The sequence below is a fragment of the Lissotriton helveticus genome, chromosome 1_1 (assembly GCF_964261635.1).
Source record: "Lissotriton helveticus chromosome 1_1, aLisHel1.1, whole genome shotgun sequence".
Classification (NCBI taxonomy): Eukaryota; Metazoa; Chordata; class Amphibia; order Caudata; family Salamandridae; genus Lissotriton; species Lissotriton helveticus.
In genome coordinates, this window is record NC_136057.1 from 1,788,473,914 (window position 1) to 1,788,490,703 (window position 16,790).

At 46.2% G+C, this 16,790-nt stretch overlaps 1 protein-coding gene across 1 annotated transcript in view; it reads left to right on the forward strand.

Annotated features, from left to right (window-relative positions):
- Positions 1 to 294: 294 nt before the first annotated feature.
- The window catches only part of LOC144774545 (rab11 family-interacting protein 4A-like), a 100,435-nt gene continuing 83,939 nt past the window's right edge, over positions 295 to 16,790 (forward strand). Inside the window, exon 1 of the mRNA XM_078659187.1 lies at positions 295 to 763. Coding sequence (XP_078515313.1) covers positions 740 to 763 — 24 coding nt within the window. The 5' untranslated portion in view covers positions 295 to 739. The remainder of the gene's footprint in view (positions 764 to 16,790) is intronic.

Below are 16,790 nucleotides of genomic sequence, written 5' to 3' on the forward strand. Positions count from 1 at the left end.
GCATTTAGGGCATATTCGCGCTATATAAAACTGACACAGGCGAACGGCAAACCTACTAGTCCCAGAATGCAGAGTGCTGTTGTCATAAAATGCCGGACAAGTTTAAAGTGCCACATGACATGGGAGTACTGAGTGGGTGTATCTATTCTGGGCCTCAAAAATGTAGAAATGTAGTGTATAATTTCTCAATATTTTGTAACAACACCCCCCCTCCCCCCGTCAGTGCCACCTACTGCTCCTGTCCCGGCCCCTTTTCTTCACCACCTCTGATGGGCTCTTGCAGACAAATGAAAAGGTTCAACAATCCCACCACAAATTAACAGAAAAACAAAGTTGCTTGTCAAACAGGAGGAAGAGTCCAAGTTAATGAGTTTCCTCCCAGGAAGGCCGGCCTGAGCCTGGGGAGAGGAGGGGAAGGGACTCTCCCTCCCTGCTTGATGCTGTTTACCTGCTGGGGTGGGGGAGGAGAGCGCGTCGGGTCCTAGGGTGCGAAAACAAGGGGAGGAGGCCATGGTTCCCCAGTACACAATGGGGCTCAAGGGGGCCGTGGGGGAGAGGGAGGGGCTCGGGGAATACTTCAGGGCGCAGGAGCTGTAGAGAGCGAAGTCCAGCAACAGGAGAGCTGTGGCAGTGAAACTCGCAGCTGGTCCTCAAGGAGCTAGAGTCAAGAGGGCCCCTCTCTGCCCCCGCAATCCGACCCTTCCATCAAGCGCCAGAAGCTGCCAGGGCGGATCTCCGAATGGGGCCTGTCGCCAAACCAGAGGTAAGTGGTTTAACTCGTGAGACAGTCACTATTTTGCGCGAACATGCAATCTCTCTAGACGACCCACCTGCATCTTTTGGCACTTTTCCTCCAAACCCCAAATTTGTCGTCCAATGTGTCAGTGTTTTGGGGAGTAAAACGATAAAGAAACTTATTTTCCAACTAGCAACTAAGAGTTCTAATTTAAGTGGTTTCCAAGTAGCTCAATGCGAGTTATTCTCAAGGAGCACGCTTTTTTTTTTAAAAAAATCCCGTAACGCTTTAGATGCTGGAAGCTTCCAAGGCCCTAACTAAATACAATGGAACTACATGTCCCAGAATGCTAAGCGCTGGGAACTCGAGCAGGACCGAACGGAGTTTCACTCGGTGACACAGGTGTAGTTGGCAGCTAAGGATGCAAGTGCGCTTCTCTTGGAGGGGTGCGGGCTCGCACCGGACAGAGTCAGCCGTGAAGGCATGTTCCCTCTGGTTTATGCCTCTTCCCCATGCCAGTCGCTGCTGTAATGCCAGTTTTCCTTGTGGTTTTATCTTGGCTGGCTTTGGTGCAGCCTCTGAATGTGCGGTAAAATCAGTCAACAGGTGCTTGCTGGCACTGTCCGGCTTTCAGGCAGTTTATTGGGGCTTCGGCCTGTTTTCTGACAACTCGCGGCCAACCACTCTTTCTGACCTTTCACCCGGGAAGGACAGGTCGAACCGGTTCCTGTCACTAGGAGGCGCAGCCAGGCCAGAGTCCCATGATGGCCGCTATTTATTTACTCTTTATGTAACGCTTTGGCTCTGGAAGAAGGTGTCGGAGCACTTTACGTATTTGAGGAACAACGAACGTCATTACTTATTAAACCAACCCAGAGGTTGTGCAATGCGGAGCTTTCATGGTGTAGTTTATACAGTTGGTAAGGCTCATTTACACAGCAAGACTCCCGAGCATCCTTCTGCTCCTTCTGCAGAAATGCCCATCTATCTATTTATACCTCTGGGAACCTGCATCGAGGTGCTGCTGGAGACTAAACCCACTTCTAGGCGCTAGTGATCTCGAATCCATTCTTAGGATTTAAGGGAGCCCCAACGAAGAAGTGCAGGTTCTAGCGGTGCGAAGTCCCGCGGCTAGGAGAGCAGGATGTTGAGCCTTATCTGGCCCAAATCTTTTTCTGCTCTGACGCCTTGGTTTGTGCCGGAAGTGAAACCATACTCCTCGTGCAATAGAGAGCCAACCACAATCCTGTTATAGCAATAAAAGGCTCCTTTTGCTGCAGTTATCAACATTCATTTATTTATATATGCAAACAAAATAATCGTTATCACTACTACATAATATATCCTTAGACTTGGAGGATGTACACTTACGGCTAGAGCGGTCGACCTCGAAACTGGGGAACCGGGCTGGAGTCTCGGCAAGACGCTCAACATCCTGTGATTCTGGGTAAAATCACTTAATCTCCCCGTGCCGAACAAAAAATGAATGTGTCCTTATGTAACGAAACTGGTGCTCCATATAAAATCGCTCTGATACCCTAGGTTCGGGTCTAGTTCGCGCTATATACAACTCTTTCGGGAAAAAAAAAATCCTGACACCCCCTCTCATAAACTCCACAACTTTGTAACAAATCCTGACACCCCCTCTCATAAACTCCACAACTTTGTAACAAATCCCGACACCCCCTCTCATAAACTCCACAACTTTGTAACATACCCCGAAAGATTCACCTCATCTCGCAACATCATCCTTTCATCTTCCCTTCTACAACTCTTCCTTTACATTGCCAAATCTCTCTCGCACCCAAACACTCATCTCCGAAACAAACTCCCCAGGATATGGAACGCTCTCCCCGGAGTCCTCGGATGCAACCCCTCCTTCTCCTGTTTCAAAAGGGACCTGAAACTCCATCTCCTTAGCAAAAACTTTCCTGACTAACGTCAACTTACCTAGACTTCAATACCCGAGTCAGCGGCGGCTCTGGGCTCATGGCGGCCCTGGGCAGGGAGCGTAGGTAGGGGGCCCCCGGAAGGGGGGTCCGGGCGGGGCACCGGGGTCAGGGTGTTTGGAAGTGGCACAGAGCCGGAGGCCGCTAAATCCCTGCCAGGTGCCACCACGCAAATATGTATCCATCCTCAGAGGATCATTATATTAAGGATATATATTGGCGTGGTGGCCCCTGGGGTTTGGCGGCCCTGTGCAGGTGCACAGCTTGCACATGCCTATGGCCGCCCCTGCCCGAGGTGACTCCCATTCAAGGATAGTTAGTGAACGAACTATGCTAATCACTTTCTTTTTATTGTTCTCTTCCCCCTCCGTTGCACTGTTATTTATTTTTCATGCTGTATTCATTATCCTTGGTTTGCTTACTCACTGCCAGCCTTCTATGTAATGTAATTGTCCTTTTTGTTTTTCACAGTGTATTTGTAAAGCGCTCTGATACCAACGGGTCTAGCTAGCGCTATATAAAACTTTAAAAATAAAACTCCTCTTTGGCTTGCTCCACATCCTCAAACCTACCCCCTCCCCCTTTCAGGGGTGGATATACCCACACCTGATTCTCCACCCCCCAAAATACAGCCACCTCGGTAAACACCTAGGAAGGTGTTTTCCTGCCACATTAAAGTGTCACCTCTTTTAACTTCTCTTATATGACAGTTTCTCGTTGCACACCATTGCTAATAATTCTTGTCAACTTCGATAAATTGACACCATCAGACCTAAACAAATACTCAATTCACCTCTTTAGTTCTGCAAAGTGTTAATTTCACAATTCCGATAGGATGGCAAATAACTTGCACAGCCCTCTTTAATTTTCGCCTGGCTTTGTCTACAGAAGCATGTCTCAAAGCGCCTGTCCTAGGCACAAACTAGAGCCAAACAATACAGCTGCCTGCCCACATGTCCTACACCAATTGCGAACCATCCTTCATTTGTTTAATCAGTGTCAAACCTGACAGCCCTAAATAATACGCATATCCTGGCCACCTCTAGTTGTAAACAATTCCGCCAATAATGGTAATAATAGTCCACCCTCAGCGTAGCTCGCTCTTGCCCACCAAAGAACTTCTGCGAAGACCGAGGCATCGGTCATAAATGTATTCATCCGCAGATTGCAGTGAAATAGCCAATCACTTGCTCTTTCCTCAACGTTGCCCAAAATGGACTCCGCAAGAGGCCGACACAATGCAATGTCAATAGCTCAAACTTGTGTAAATGCGAGACCTATTGCATTGCAAATGCTTGTTTGTACCTGCCGGGGCATGAAAATACTCGTCACACCAGCCAGATGGGAACTCTAACAGCAATCAGGAGGGACTGCAGTTGCCATGGTAACAGGCAGGCCTGGGCCGTACTGGCTCAGGAATAGAGCCACAATGACAGACCCGAGAATGCCACCAGCGGCCCCAGGGCGAGGAGGCAGTATTCCAGACTTCTGTGGGGTGTTTGTTTAAGGGGGGTGGGAGGGCCAGGCTAAAAAACAGGAGACCTGGACTGAAAGTACACATGTAGTGTAATTTTATTGAGGTTTGAGTTACTCCCTTTTATCTCACTGACTTCTAAATGGACTCACAAAGAACAAGTTACCAGCATTTGTGATCTCTGCAATGGTGGAGTGTATGCCCAAACCCGATATTGGTTGAGGCTAGAAGGCTTTATTTAAAACTATTACAATTTAGATATAACAGCGCATCCATGCAGAATTTGATCACGCTTTTTAACTCTTCCCCCAGATGAATTCGTATGTCTTAACTTGTTTAAATTTGTAAAATCTTTTTAAATTTGAATTGATTGTTTTATATGTATAGTAATTGCCTTTGTTTTGTATGAAATTTGTTGTTCTCAGCAGAGAACTATATCAAATAAATAATACTTATGTAGCGTGGAAGTCCTTAGAAAAAATATCATTCGAAATAATATATGCGCCAAACAAATACAGAGCTGATAGGTTCTGGACTGTTCTTGTCTACAAAGAAGAGAAACACTGTATAGAAGACGCGTATTGGACATATAATTCTTTGCATCGAAGTAGAAACCCAGCGGGAGTCTCGCCTTACAGATGCCAGTGTGTTGGTTGAAGGCTGCAGACGAGGCATAAATATGAGCACGACAAAGGGGTAAAACAAAGGCGGCATTAAATGCAAGCGGGGGGGGGGGTAACAACCTACGTATGATTTATTGGGCATTTCTTTCTTCAAAAGACGCCGTTAACTCATGGAAAAAGTCAAGATAACATCTTGAAGGTCATGCAAACGATTGCATTTCAGTAAATAACTGGCAGCCATGTTGTCTCACAGCTGCTTGGTAACCAACACCCTGGGCTAGTCTAGCCTTTTTCGTTAATACGCAGGCATCTAAAAGGCCTCGAGTCATGGAAGAGGAACATTCTGAGAGTACTACACGCAGTGAATTCGCATGCAATATTTAATCTGACGCAAACTTCACACACAGCCTTGGACATTAAAAGGCACAGTTCGTCACTTAGGGTAAGTCCGGGGTAGAAGAAACTACCCCGCACTCAGTCACTCACTCCATGCCCAGCCCCAGGCATACCGAATCACCAAGCCTTTTTTTATGACAGGAGATACAACGTTGAGCTTTCTAATGGGCCTCCAAACTGTGGCTCACCAGAAGCTTAACCAGTCCGGTGTGCGCACACTGCAAGGAATGTGAGGTATGCAGCTGGCACCTGGCTGCGCTGCTTCTCGCTCCCTAGGCCAGGGGAGAGAGAAGGCGGGACATACACCCACCTTTGGACAATTGCGTGCTGTCTTTCTTAGAAAGACGCACCCAAAGGCCAATCGCGTGTGAGCAAATAAAAAAACACACGCACAAGCGTATGGTCTGAGTCTAAAGTCCTTACTAGAAGCCTCGCAGAGCAGCGTATGCGCGCTGGCTCTGGCAAGACCTAAAAACGCTCCTGCCGACTGGGAACAGACTTGTTTCCTTGCCGTGCACCTTCTGGCAGGGTACCAGACATTGCTCCTACCCGGAAAGAGCAGGCAACAACGGCTACTCCTTAAGGGCAGGAGCAGTGCCGGCTCCCGTACCATGCAGGAAGCCCTCGGGGGCTGCTGCAGTCCTGGGGCTCCCCCTATGGCCCCCAACAGTATTTGTTGTGGGGCTTGCCCGGATGGGCACTAGAGCACCCAATTAAAATACTAAAGGCCCTGGGGCATAAGGTTCCTGCGTCCTCTTAAGGCTTGTGAAGGGGAGCCACGTGGCCCCTTCCCCTACTGTTAATGGTTGGCGCCAGGGGATGGGGTCCCCAGGGCCTTTAAAGGCTTGGGGAGGGGGGCCAAATGCTCCTATTAATCTTTGATTCCAGGGGATGGGTTACTCTGGCCCATTTAGGCTCAGAGAGTGGGGCCACACACCACCTCCTCTAATATAGATAAAGTCTTTGCATAGGTTGTACACTGTTTATAGTACATACTTTTCTACTCATGCCTGCTTAATTTCTCACAAAATGTTCAGTAATTGTGAAGGGTGTAATACAGGCTAAGGGCTTTCTGTAGTAGAGCAATACTTATGTAACAGGGATTGAGGGTCTGGAGGAAGTTGGTTTTCTCTGAATAGTTGTGTACTGATTGAACTTCATGAGCAGTAAGGTTTCCCACCCCTGTGTGGTTGATTGTCACCATGAGCTTGGTTACCTAAAAGTGTATTGTAAGCACATCACAGATGCTTGCTTGACCAAAGGGGGGGTTGTATGTGTGAAGGCATTAATGATGCTTTATATTATTCTGAGCTATTTGGTACTTATGTTTATACCTCTAATGCCATACTCATTTATAGAGTAATGTGTATAAAAGTAATTTGGGTGAGGTCAATAGTGAGGTCATAGAACATGTCATGAGTGATGTAATATATAACAGTGCATGGTGGGGCAGAAGAAATAGTTACCTCTGCTAACTATAACTGGGGAGTTTCTGTATTATTTTTTAGGTCAAAACGTTAAGCTGGCTCTGAAATTTTCGCCTAACTATACCGTCACTTCAACCTTCGGTTTTTCAGTGTGTATAACAATTTAGATACCATGAGACTGGTACAACAGCTAAAGCTGCCGCTAAGGTAGACCTAAAATACTTGAGTGCCAATAAAGGATAATTTAGGCTGATTTTACTCTGCTTACCCATCAGCTGTCATGACAAACCATGTCGAACGCCACCTGAAAGTCCCTGTTTGCCACTAAATCAAGCACCTTGAGTGATATGCCTATGCCCAATCCCACTTCATGGCGCTAGAAAGCAGCCCTTAAACACAATGTTCCATCCTGCCATGCATCGCCCACCACAATTAACGTGTGTCTTGGGGACTTTGGGCACAACTCACCAGTGATAGATAGTAACATGGATTGTATAGTGGGGAGTAGTATTGTCAAAAATCCCCAACCATATGTTGTATGGAACCTTAAACATGGAGTGCGTAGGGTGATTTTGCTATTGCGATTGAATTTACTCCCCCTACGAATTGTAACAGGAATTTGGGATGCTATCCCTAGACATGAAAGGTATTGTCATTTATGTAACTCTGGTCTACAAGATTTGAACCATGTTTTAATTGTTTATCCCGCATTACAGTTAATACGTCGTAGATATTTAAGAAATTGTTTTCTAAAGTATAATATTGTTACTGCAGAAGAGGCCCGATATTTGTCTGTTCACCCCCCAGCCCCCCATCCGAACTGATGTGTTTTAACATTTTTAGCTTTTTTTAAACAATTTTTAAACATATATTGAGTGCGTAAAGATCTTCACAATACATATGTACATAGCACTTTTTAGGTCGAGACCTGCGTAGGCTGCGCTTGCGCAGTCGCAGGGAGAGATCTTATGTCTCCTAGAGTGGGGGCTTGAACTCGCCCCTCTTCTCCATTGGCTGGCTTCCTAAACGGAGGCCAGCCATTGGAGTAGAGGGGCGTCACTCCGTTCAAGCCCCGTTTTTTTGGGATGTGTGTTTTTAACTTTCTTTCTCTCCTCTTCCCATAGGCTGGAATTTTACCTTCCAGCCAATGGGAAGAGGAGAGAAAGAAACAGCTTCAGATGACGACCGGTGTACCGACGGAGAGCGCCGTGCACCCACTACCTGAGCTGGTGCCAGGTGAGGTGGGGCTTTTCCTTCCCAACAAATGGGTTGGGAAGACGAATAGATTCACACGTATCAGGTGATATGGTTTACTTTAAAAAAAAAAATAGCAGTAGCACTAATGGACAAGGCCCAATGCCATTACAGAATATGTTTCATTGGTATACTCCGTCCAGATCCCTTCGTTCGGCTTCTGCCTACCTTGCTGTGGTGCCTAAAGTTCTGAGATCACGATTGGGTGGTCGATCTTTTAGCTTTACGGCAGCTAGGCTATGGAATGCTCTTCCACTGGGATTGAGAAGCACGAATGATCTCAATTCTTTTAAGAAAAACTTAAAAACCCATCTGTTTCCTAAGGATGGGATACATTAGTTTCTTTTAATCAGCACGATGCGAAGCAGGCTCCTTTTAGTCAAAGCGCCAGGATACCCGTTGGGTGACAGACACGCGCTATAAAAGTATACCAATACATACATACATACATACTAATGGTCCTGAGGAAGCAGCCGGAGACCTATAGGCTCCAAGGACTGCAGAAACATGTCGACCTAACATCTTTGCTAGTAGTTCTTTGTTACACTACTATTTGCACTGTTTTTATTGATTTAGGAGTGTGAGGGTGTATATTAAAGTTGTTTTCCCCTATCACTACCTAATTTTAGAGTCTTTTCTCTTTTCTTATTCACTTACACACTCTTTTTTAGCACTGCTATTCAGTCCTTCACTAGACATCCCATTTTTCACATCTGTGGTAATGATTTTGGGACACCCCTGACTTGGTCAATAATACCTGCCAGGTCTCTGTGGTTTCCCAATCTCGAAATGAACAAGAGATCCCAGATGATGAAGGGCGGTCTCGATGGTGGACTGATGGGAACTCGTTCTAACTGATAACTTTTCCCTCCTTTTTTAGTTTTTTTGTCCTTTTGGGTACATGATTTGATTGGCCTTTTCTGACTCACTGCTAATTTTTGTTGGTGTCATTTATAGTCAGGGGGTTTAGCAGTTAGGGTCTTTAAATACTCCCCTGGGACCTCCCTCTGTGTTTAATTAACTTTCTTTCTCTCCTCTTCCCATTGGCTGGAATTTTACCTTCCAGCCAATGGGAAGAGGAGAGAAAGAAAAACACGCCCGAATCCCAAAATGAGGCTGCATTTCTCCGAGGCATTTCTGCATCGCCTCGGAGGAACATGGTGGTGTTTGTCTGCCCTCCTGACGGCTTGCAGCATCCTCCCGCCTCCCTCGCAGCCTCTCGCACTTCTGGGCGCTGCGGAGCCCCCCCAGGCGCCTCAGTGATACACAGGCCTTGGTGGTAGTTTGTGCAGCGTCTGCACATAACCCCAGTGCCCTGACTGAGCGTGAAAGAACGAGACACTTGGATGACTAGTAAGATGTGAACCATGGTGAGTTGTCAAGCGTGCATCAGCAAGTTTAAAACTGCATTGTAGGGTAGGACGTGAGGCCAGTTTTGTATTACTAGGCTGTGTTGCAAACAATTTAAGTTTAGTCTGACACATTCCGCATCATATGGCTCTGTGTTTCGGGTGGGGGGGGTCTCTGCACGTGGCAGTTAAAGTAAGCGAGTGGGTATTGGCCCCACCTCCCTCGTCCTTGGTGTCCTCTTCTGGAGTCGAGAGGTCTTCTCGAAAGGGCTCGTGCATCGGCATCAGCCTCTGGTGCACCGGGGACAGGTGCTATATCCTCGGATTGACTCGGTGTACAATAATTGCCTGGTGTGCACACACGTAGTACTGTGGTGCACCAAGGGTTGGCCTCGCACGTGTCTCTTGCATTGTCATGTAAAGTTGCAGTGCTTCGTTGGCTGGGGACGAGTGGTGAAGGGTGTGCCAGCTACCTGTGAATGCTGCTGACTCGCCTAGACGCCGCGGGGGCGGCTGCAGCACAGTCCCAGCTTACTAATACTGAAGTGCACAAGTGTTGGTGTCTGTTTGCTTCAGCCTTCTGAAGATACTGGTGCTCGCACATTGTCTTCACACTCCTCCCTGTGGGGCAGAGACACTCATGTGCTTGTGGGGCCTGCCCTCTCCCAAGTGTTGAAACTGTCGCGGATACTTTTCAACTGAGAATGGTGCCTGGAGCTGGTGAGGTGGAGGGACCACGATTGGAGGCCCGTGGTTGTCCATCGCCCCGCCCCCTCAAATGTCGTACTGGGATCCGCACCCTAAGGCTGGCGTGGGTGTGCAGTGCTTGTGAACATTGACGAGCTACTTTATTTTATTCAGTTGGTGACCAGTACATGAGGTCGTTTTGGGAGTAATTTGAGAAGCCCGATAGTATTTCTTTATTTGGCACTTAAAGGACATGCTAATGTAGTGCCCTCGATGTGTGTAGCTCTGCGTCAGTCCTCGGGCGGGCAAGGCTTCTGGTGGCTGAGAGCAAGATTCGGCCCGGACTTTGGGGGCTGAATGTTCACTCTAGCCTCTGTCGGACCATCTTAATCTTTCACTAGGGCCAGTTCCAGGACTCTGGCCGTAACGCGGTGGTGACCCTTAGTCGGCTAGTGAGCACGTGGTCGGGTGTGCAGTGCACACCCAAACCAGCTTTGCCTCCCTATTATGAAGGGAACGCCGCGCACACACGGTGTGTGTGTGTGCGCTTAACAGACCAGGTGCCAATGCTTGTGTTGGTTGGTTCGTATGTATTTTCAGCTCCTCTACCTGAAGAGGTGGGTGAAAAACGATGGACTTGAATGCTGCAAAGGGATAGCCAGTGACAGAGACCTCTACGATAATTTCACCCTGCCTTTGTGTCCTCCACCCGGGTCCAGATGTAGAGTGTGATAGTGGGGTGAAATGTGAGCCCCACCCCCAGCTAAATTTCACATGTACTTTGGGGAAGAATGCCACAAGTACATTAAACCGTGGTTCCCCGTTTATTACATCATGCAACGTTCCAATCCTCTTTCCTTTTTCAGTATAATGTCAGAATAGCCTCACTAAAGGGAGACAACGCTACTTGTTGCTTTAGTTTAAGAATGCTTGTATGCAGCAACACACGTGGTTGCAAGACAAACTGCGAGGTAAAAAAACTCGACATATTGTTATCTTATCCACCAAGGTGGGTGATAACAGCCCAGCATTGTTACTTTAACAAATGGGTACCTCAGAGACAGTGAGTTACCCTAATCTTCTGGTGGTGTAGGGGACTATCATAGTTGCAGGAGTAATAATCTACATGTACACCATGCAAATGTCCAGAGCACCACACATGGGAAAAGTAAATCGTCCGTCAGAAAAACCGGTCCAAATTGGTAAAATAGACTCTAAGCGTAGAAGACTGAAGATTCCATTCACTTCAATAACTTGTTCTGTTTCTTGTATAGTGCAAATTACACGACAGCCGACACGTGTCTCCTCGTACAAGATGCAAATGTTCAGAGCACCACACATGGGAAAAGTAAATAGTCCGTCAGAAAAACCGGTCCAAATTGGTAAAATAGACTTCAAGCGTAGAAGACTGATGATTCCATTCACTTCAATAACTTGTTCTGTTTCTTGTATAGTGCAAATTACACGACAGCTGACACGTGTCTCTTCGTACAAGACTTTTTCAAGGCTCTGGAAGTTATTCAATGGCTGTGTAATATTTTGAAAGCTGGTGGAAAGTTCACAATCTTGTTCCTCGGAGCCCCGAGATCCTACAACAAAATGAGTAAAGTTAGCAGAAGTAACACTTATGTAAACTAATATCAGTCAAAGTTCACACATAACTATAATAAAGTTTCGTATTGAAAGTCTGAGCAAGCAGGACCACGTCAATTCGAAAGAAAGTAAAGCCATTGCACCAAAAGCCCTGATAAGCCAAAATCAGTTGCTGTGTCAGAGCTTCTCTCTTGTACAATATGTTGTCTGACCAGTTGTGTAGGCATGCTGCGAGTGATATAATCCAATGCCAGCGGGAGAATCTAGACTATTTGGTTTGACTGGTGGAAAACAAACCCAACTAAGCATCATTCTAATCACTCCCAATATCACGTGGGGGAGGGGTGTGGCGCATCTCACCAGTGGTGGGTAGAATGAGGGTACACAGGGAGCTGATGTCTGTTGCGGGAGGTAGTAGGGGGAGGCACTAGGTGGTTATGGGGTTGCGGCTGGGTGTGGGGCTCTCTGTGTGTGTGTGTGTGGGGGGCTCTCTGTGTGTGTGTGTGTGTGTGTGGGGGGGGCTCTGTGTGTGTGTGTGGCTCTGTGTGTGTGGCTCTCTGTGTGTGTGTGGCTCTGTGTGTGTGGGGGGCTATGTGTGTGTGTGGGGGCTCTGTGTGTGGCTCTGTGTGTGTGGGGGGGGCTCTGTGTGTGTGGGTGCAAATGCAATAGGTCTCGCATTTGCGAGAGAGTAAGCTATTGACATTGTAAATGACAATGCCATTTATTTATCTGTGTGCCATTTATTTATCTGTTTTCAAAACCAACACATAAATAAAAATGTTGTCATTTACAATGCCAATAGCTCTAACTTTGGCAAAGGCGAGACCGTTGCATTGTAAATGCTTGTTTTATTATGTTTACAATTCAGCATGTGCACTTTATAAACCGTTTTTGCTGCTAGTTACTAATCATTGGAGCTCAAGCACTTTACCAAAATCGTTTTGCTGCTATACTATTATGTATTTGACGATTATTGTCTGATTGATTAGGTTTGGAATTAAATATGGGCACTATTATAAACTTCTAGTTTCTTATCCTATAGGATCCCAAGTACCTCACTAAAATCCTGTTTGCTGCTAATCCATTGTAGATTTCATACTAAAAGAAGCGAGTTTATGGTATTGAACTACTTTGCAACGTTCTTATGCTGCTGGTTATACAGAACAGTTTAGTGAATAGGTAAATTATCTTTTTACATGGTTCTTGTGTTCACGATCTAGCACTGTATAGCGAATTTTAAATTTGTTTAAGTTTTAATTCCGAATGTTTTAAGATAGCATTCGATTATAAATCTGTAAGAATTTATTTATGTCACTATGAAGACTCAAGGTTCATGCCCTCTTGCACTTGTACACCACTTGTCCGACTGCTACTGTTAGGTTTATCCGGGTTCCTAGATATAATGACAATAAGAATTTATGTTGGTAAATTTTGTGGAATGAAACATGCTTTTAAGATGTATTTTTATGCGGAATTCTGCAGAATTCCAAATCATAATAAATAAAAATTGAATTGATAGGGCGACCAGGCACCAAGGATCTGTGGGGACAGGACCAGAATGTCACCATCTTGTCCCGACAGATTTCAGTAAATGTTGCACATTTCCTGTTTTTCAGAGTCGACTAAAACACAGAGGAAGGCACGTTTTTATGTATTCCAATACAGAATTAGCAGCCCCTAGCAAAAAGTAACTCATTTAACATGGACTATACTGCGTAAAAGTAGCATTCATTTAATTAGCCCTTAGTGTCTCATCGTCTGTAGTTTCTATGTTACTGAGCACTGACAATTAAGCTATTCTGTGCTGCTTGATTGATGCAAAATTATAGTCCTTCTTCTATCTGAATTTAATGTCTTGGTTTCAAACTTTGGTCACCTGACTATAAATATATATATGTATATGTATGTATGTATATATATATATATATGTGTGTATATATATACATACAGAGAACTCCTTCCAAAGAAAAGAAGCAGAGGCCATGTAGGGGAAGTCAGGAACCACTTTAATGAAGCTTAACTCTTACTCGGCAGATGCATTTCGGCATGGTAGCCTTCCTCAGCGCCTAGAGTTTGTGAGCAGGGTGTGGGCGAAAGATGGTTTTCAACAGTGTCCTGCCGCACACCGATAGGATCGCGTCTGACTCCACCTCCTAGTTTGTCAATCTGGCTCACCTGTAGATTCGAGGCTGCTGCAGAGACTGCAGGTCCCAGAATGCAGTTCATTTGTAAGGTGAGTGATGCGGGAGGAATAGGATGCTTGTTGCGGACTGCAGGGCTTGTCATCATCGCTGATATATATATATATATATATATCAGCAGTAATAAATGCCCAGCCAAATGTTATGTTAATGAGTTTTGTACAGTGCACAGCTACTCAGAGAGTGTCTCGGCACTAACAGATATAACAACATCTAAAGTGTGTGGCCTATGCAGATTGTTGAAAGAGCCATGTCTTTACGTTTTTCTTCAAAGTGAGGAGATCGAAGGTAGTATGTAACCCCAAAGGGAGTTTTTTTCCATGTAACCGGACGAAGATAGGAGAAGGATCTACTGCCTGTTCTGAGCCGATGGATTTTCAGGAACTGTAGCTAGATGTTCCGAAGAAGAATGTAGGGTTTTGGGGGACGTAGTCCTGAATCCTCTCCCTCAGACAGCTGGCTCTTGAGCCGGGCAGAGCTTTGTATACCAAGACCATTGATTTAAACAAGATCCTTTTTTTAGGTCGAGGGGCCTATAAGATGCGCAAAGCGCAGCTTCCGGTCCGGAGAATTAATGTTTTTTAGTAGGGCTTCAGAACCCGCCTACCTGCCCTGTCTCTCCTCCATTGGCTGGCTTCCTAAAAGGAGGCCAGCCATTGGAGGAGAGAGCCGTCCCTCCAAAGAAGCTCCGTCTTTTTCGGATTTAGGGGCGCAAGTTTTGCTGTTCTTTAGACAGTGACGTTGTCCGTCACTCAGGACAGCAAAACACGCCCCCGAATTCGAAAAATTCCGGAAGCTTGAGGCCGCCATTTTTTCCCCCGCATCAGCAGAGAAGGAGCGACTGTTTGCACCCCTGGGGAAGTAAGGGGAGCTCCGCGACATGCCTGCCAAACAGAAGGTGTCTCCACAGCTGAGGAGAGGCGGGACGATTGCAGGTACGGAGCGGGAGCCAGAGCGCACAAGCAGCAGCCACACCACACCCGGTCCTGCAGCTCGCACAGCCTGCACTCCACATGGCCACCAGCTCCGTGCTGAGCATGTCCTCCCGGCTGGGCCCGCAGCGTCTCTACCCGGGAATGCACCAGGAGGAGCCTCCCGTTTTCGCCCAGCTCTTTTCTTGTTTAAGTAAGTTGTTGAGTAAGTTGCACAAAAGCAGATTTTAGTTACTGTATCTAATAAGGTTTCTCTCCTCACAGCACGATAATTACCAGTTGATGCTAATAGCTAAAGCATAAAAATGTGATCCTGTAAAAACAGAGCGCATCGCCTTCCTTTATGGCAGAAAGAAAATGCCTCCCCTTTCTGCTAATCCATGGTCACAGTCCAGTGAACTGCAGTAGTCAAACACTGGGTCGAATTATCCTAGTCGTGGCCGCTCAGTGTACATTGTAAGGAAATAAATGTAAGGGCTCGGAATGTTCGAGATCACATGCTCAGTGTGTGCGGTTGTAAATCGGTTTTATTGTTTTATACAATGCATTATTATGTAGTACTTGGCCGCTCAGTGTACATTGTAAGGAAGTAAATGTAAGGGCTCGGGAATGTTCGAGATCACATGCTCAGTGTGTGCGGTTGTAAATCGGTTTTATTGTTTTATACAATGCATTATTATGTAGCACTTGGCCGCTCAGTGTACATTGTAAGGAAATAAATGTAAGGGCTCGGGAATGTTCGAGATCACATGCTCAGTGTGTGCGGTTGTAAATCGGTTTTATTGTTTTATACAATGCATTATTATGTAGCACTTGGCCGCTCAGTGTACATTGTAAGGAAATAAATGTAAGGGCTCGGGAATGTTCGAGATCACATGCTCAGTGTGTGCGGTTGTAAATCGGTTTTATTGTTTTGGGTTTTATTGTTTTATACAATGCATTATTATGTAGCACTTTGGGGAGGAATGGTTTTGTTGTAAATAAATGCCGGTCTTTTATTTGTCAGAGGGTTATGAAACCCCTTCACCATGCTGTGCATGTCAGACATGACTCTTTGATTGCATCTGTGAAGGCGGATTGCATGTCGAAAAGAATAAATGGCGAGTCATCCTTGCTCCATTAGCAGGCAAACTGCGGAATACGCCCTATTATTTCTCGACTGGACTTTGGCACTGCCACACTGGCAGAAGCCTATTACCACTACTAGGAGATTCCACCACACTCTTCTTTAATCCAGTGTAAACTCCACTAGCTGATCTGCAAACACTTGCCTACCTGAAAGGTGACAAGATACATCTCAGTAGAAATGACACACTGTTTTTGAGGTCCCAATACTCAGGACTGTGCCTGCCAAAAAACATTCCTCAGGGGCTGTGAGCTCTGCCTAGCATTCCATACTCATTGCTATAAAGAAACATAATCACTTCTTCAAAAAGAGCCTCAAAACTCAACGTTCTTTCTACATACTTAAACTCATTCTCATTGTGCTGTTTCAGTCCGTGGCTAACTATGATGTTTCCTCTTTCCTTGTTCTAAACAGTTCACACATTCCCCCCTCATAGAGGCTCCTTACAACTGCCACTTTGGCTTTCACTTTTGTGTCTAAGGCCTTTTGTCTAGTGAAAAGATATCATGTACACCATAATTAGTGTAGAGTGGTGAGTGCGCAGAGTGGTGAGTGCGCAGAGTGGTGGGTGCGCAGAGTGGTGGGTGCGCAGAGTGGTGGGTGCGCAGAGTGGTGGGTGCGCAGAGTGGTGGGTGCGCAGAGTGGTGGGTGCGCAGAGTGGTGGGTGCGCAGAGTGGTGGGTGCGCAGAGTGGTGGGTGCGCAGAGTGGTGGGTGCGCAGAGTGGTGGGTGCGCAGAGTGGTGGGTGCGCAGAGTGGTGAGTGCGCAGAGTGGTGAGTGCGCAGAGTGCGAGTGCGCATGCGAGTGCAGAGTGCGCATGCGAGTGCAGAGTGTGCCAAAAAACATTCCTCAGGGGCTGTGAGCTCTGCCTAGCACTCCATACTCATTGCTATAAAGAAACATTAATCACTTCTTCAAAAAGAGCCTCAAAACTCAACGTTCTTTCTACATACTTAAACTCATTCTCATTGTGCTGTTTCAGTCCGTGGCTAACTATGATGTTTCCTCTTTCCTTGTTCTAAACAGTTCACACACTCCCCCTCA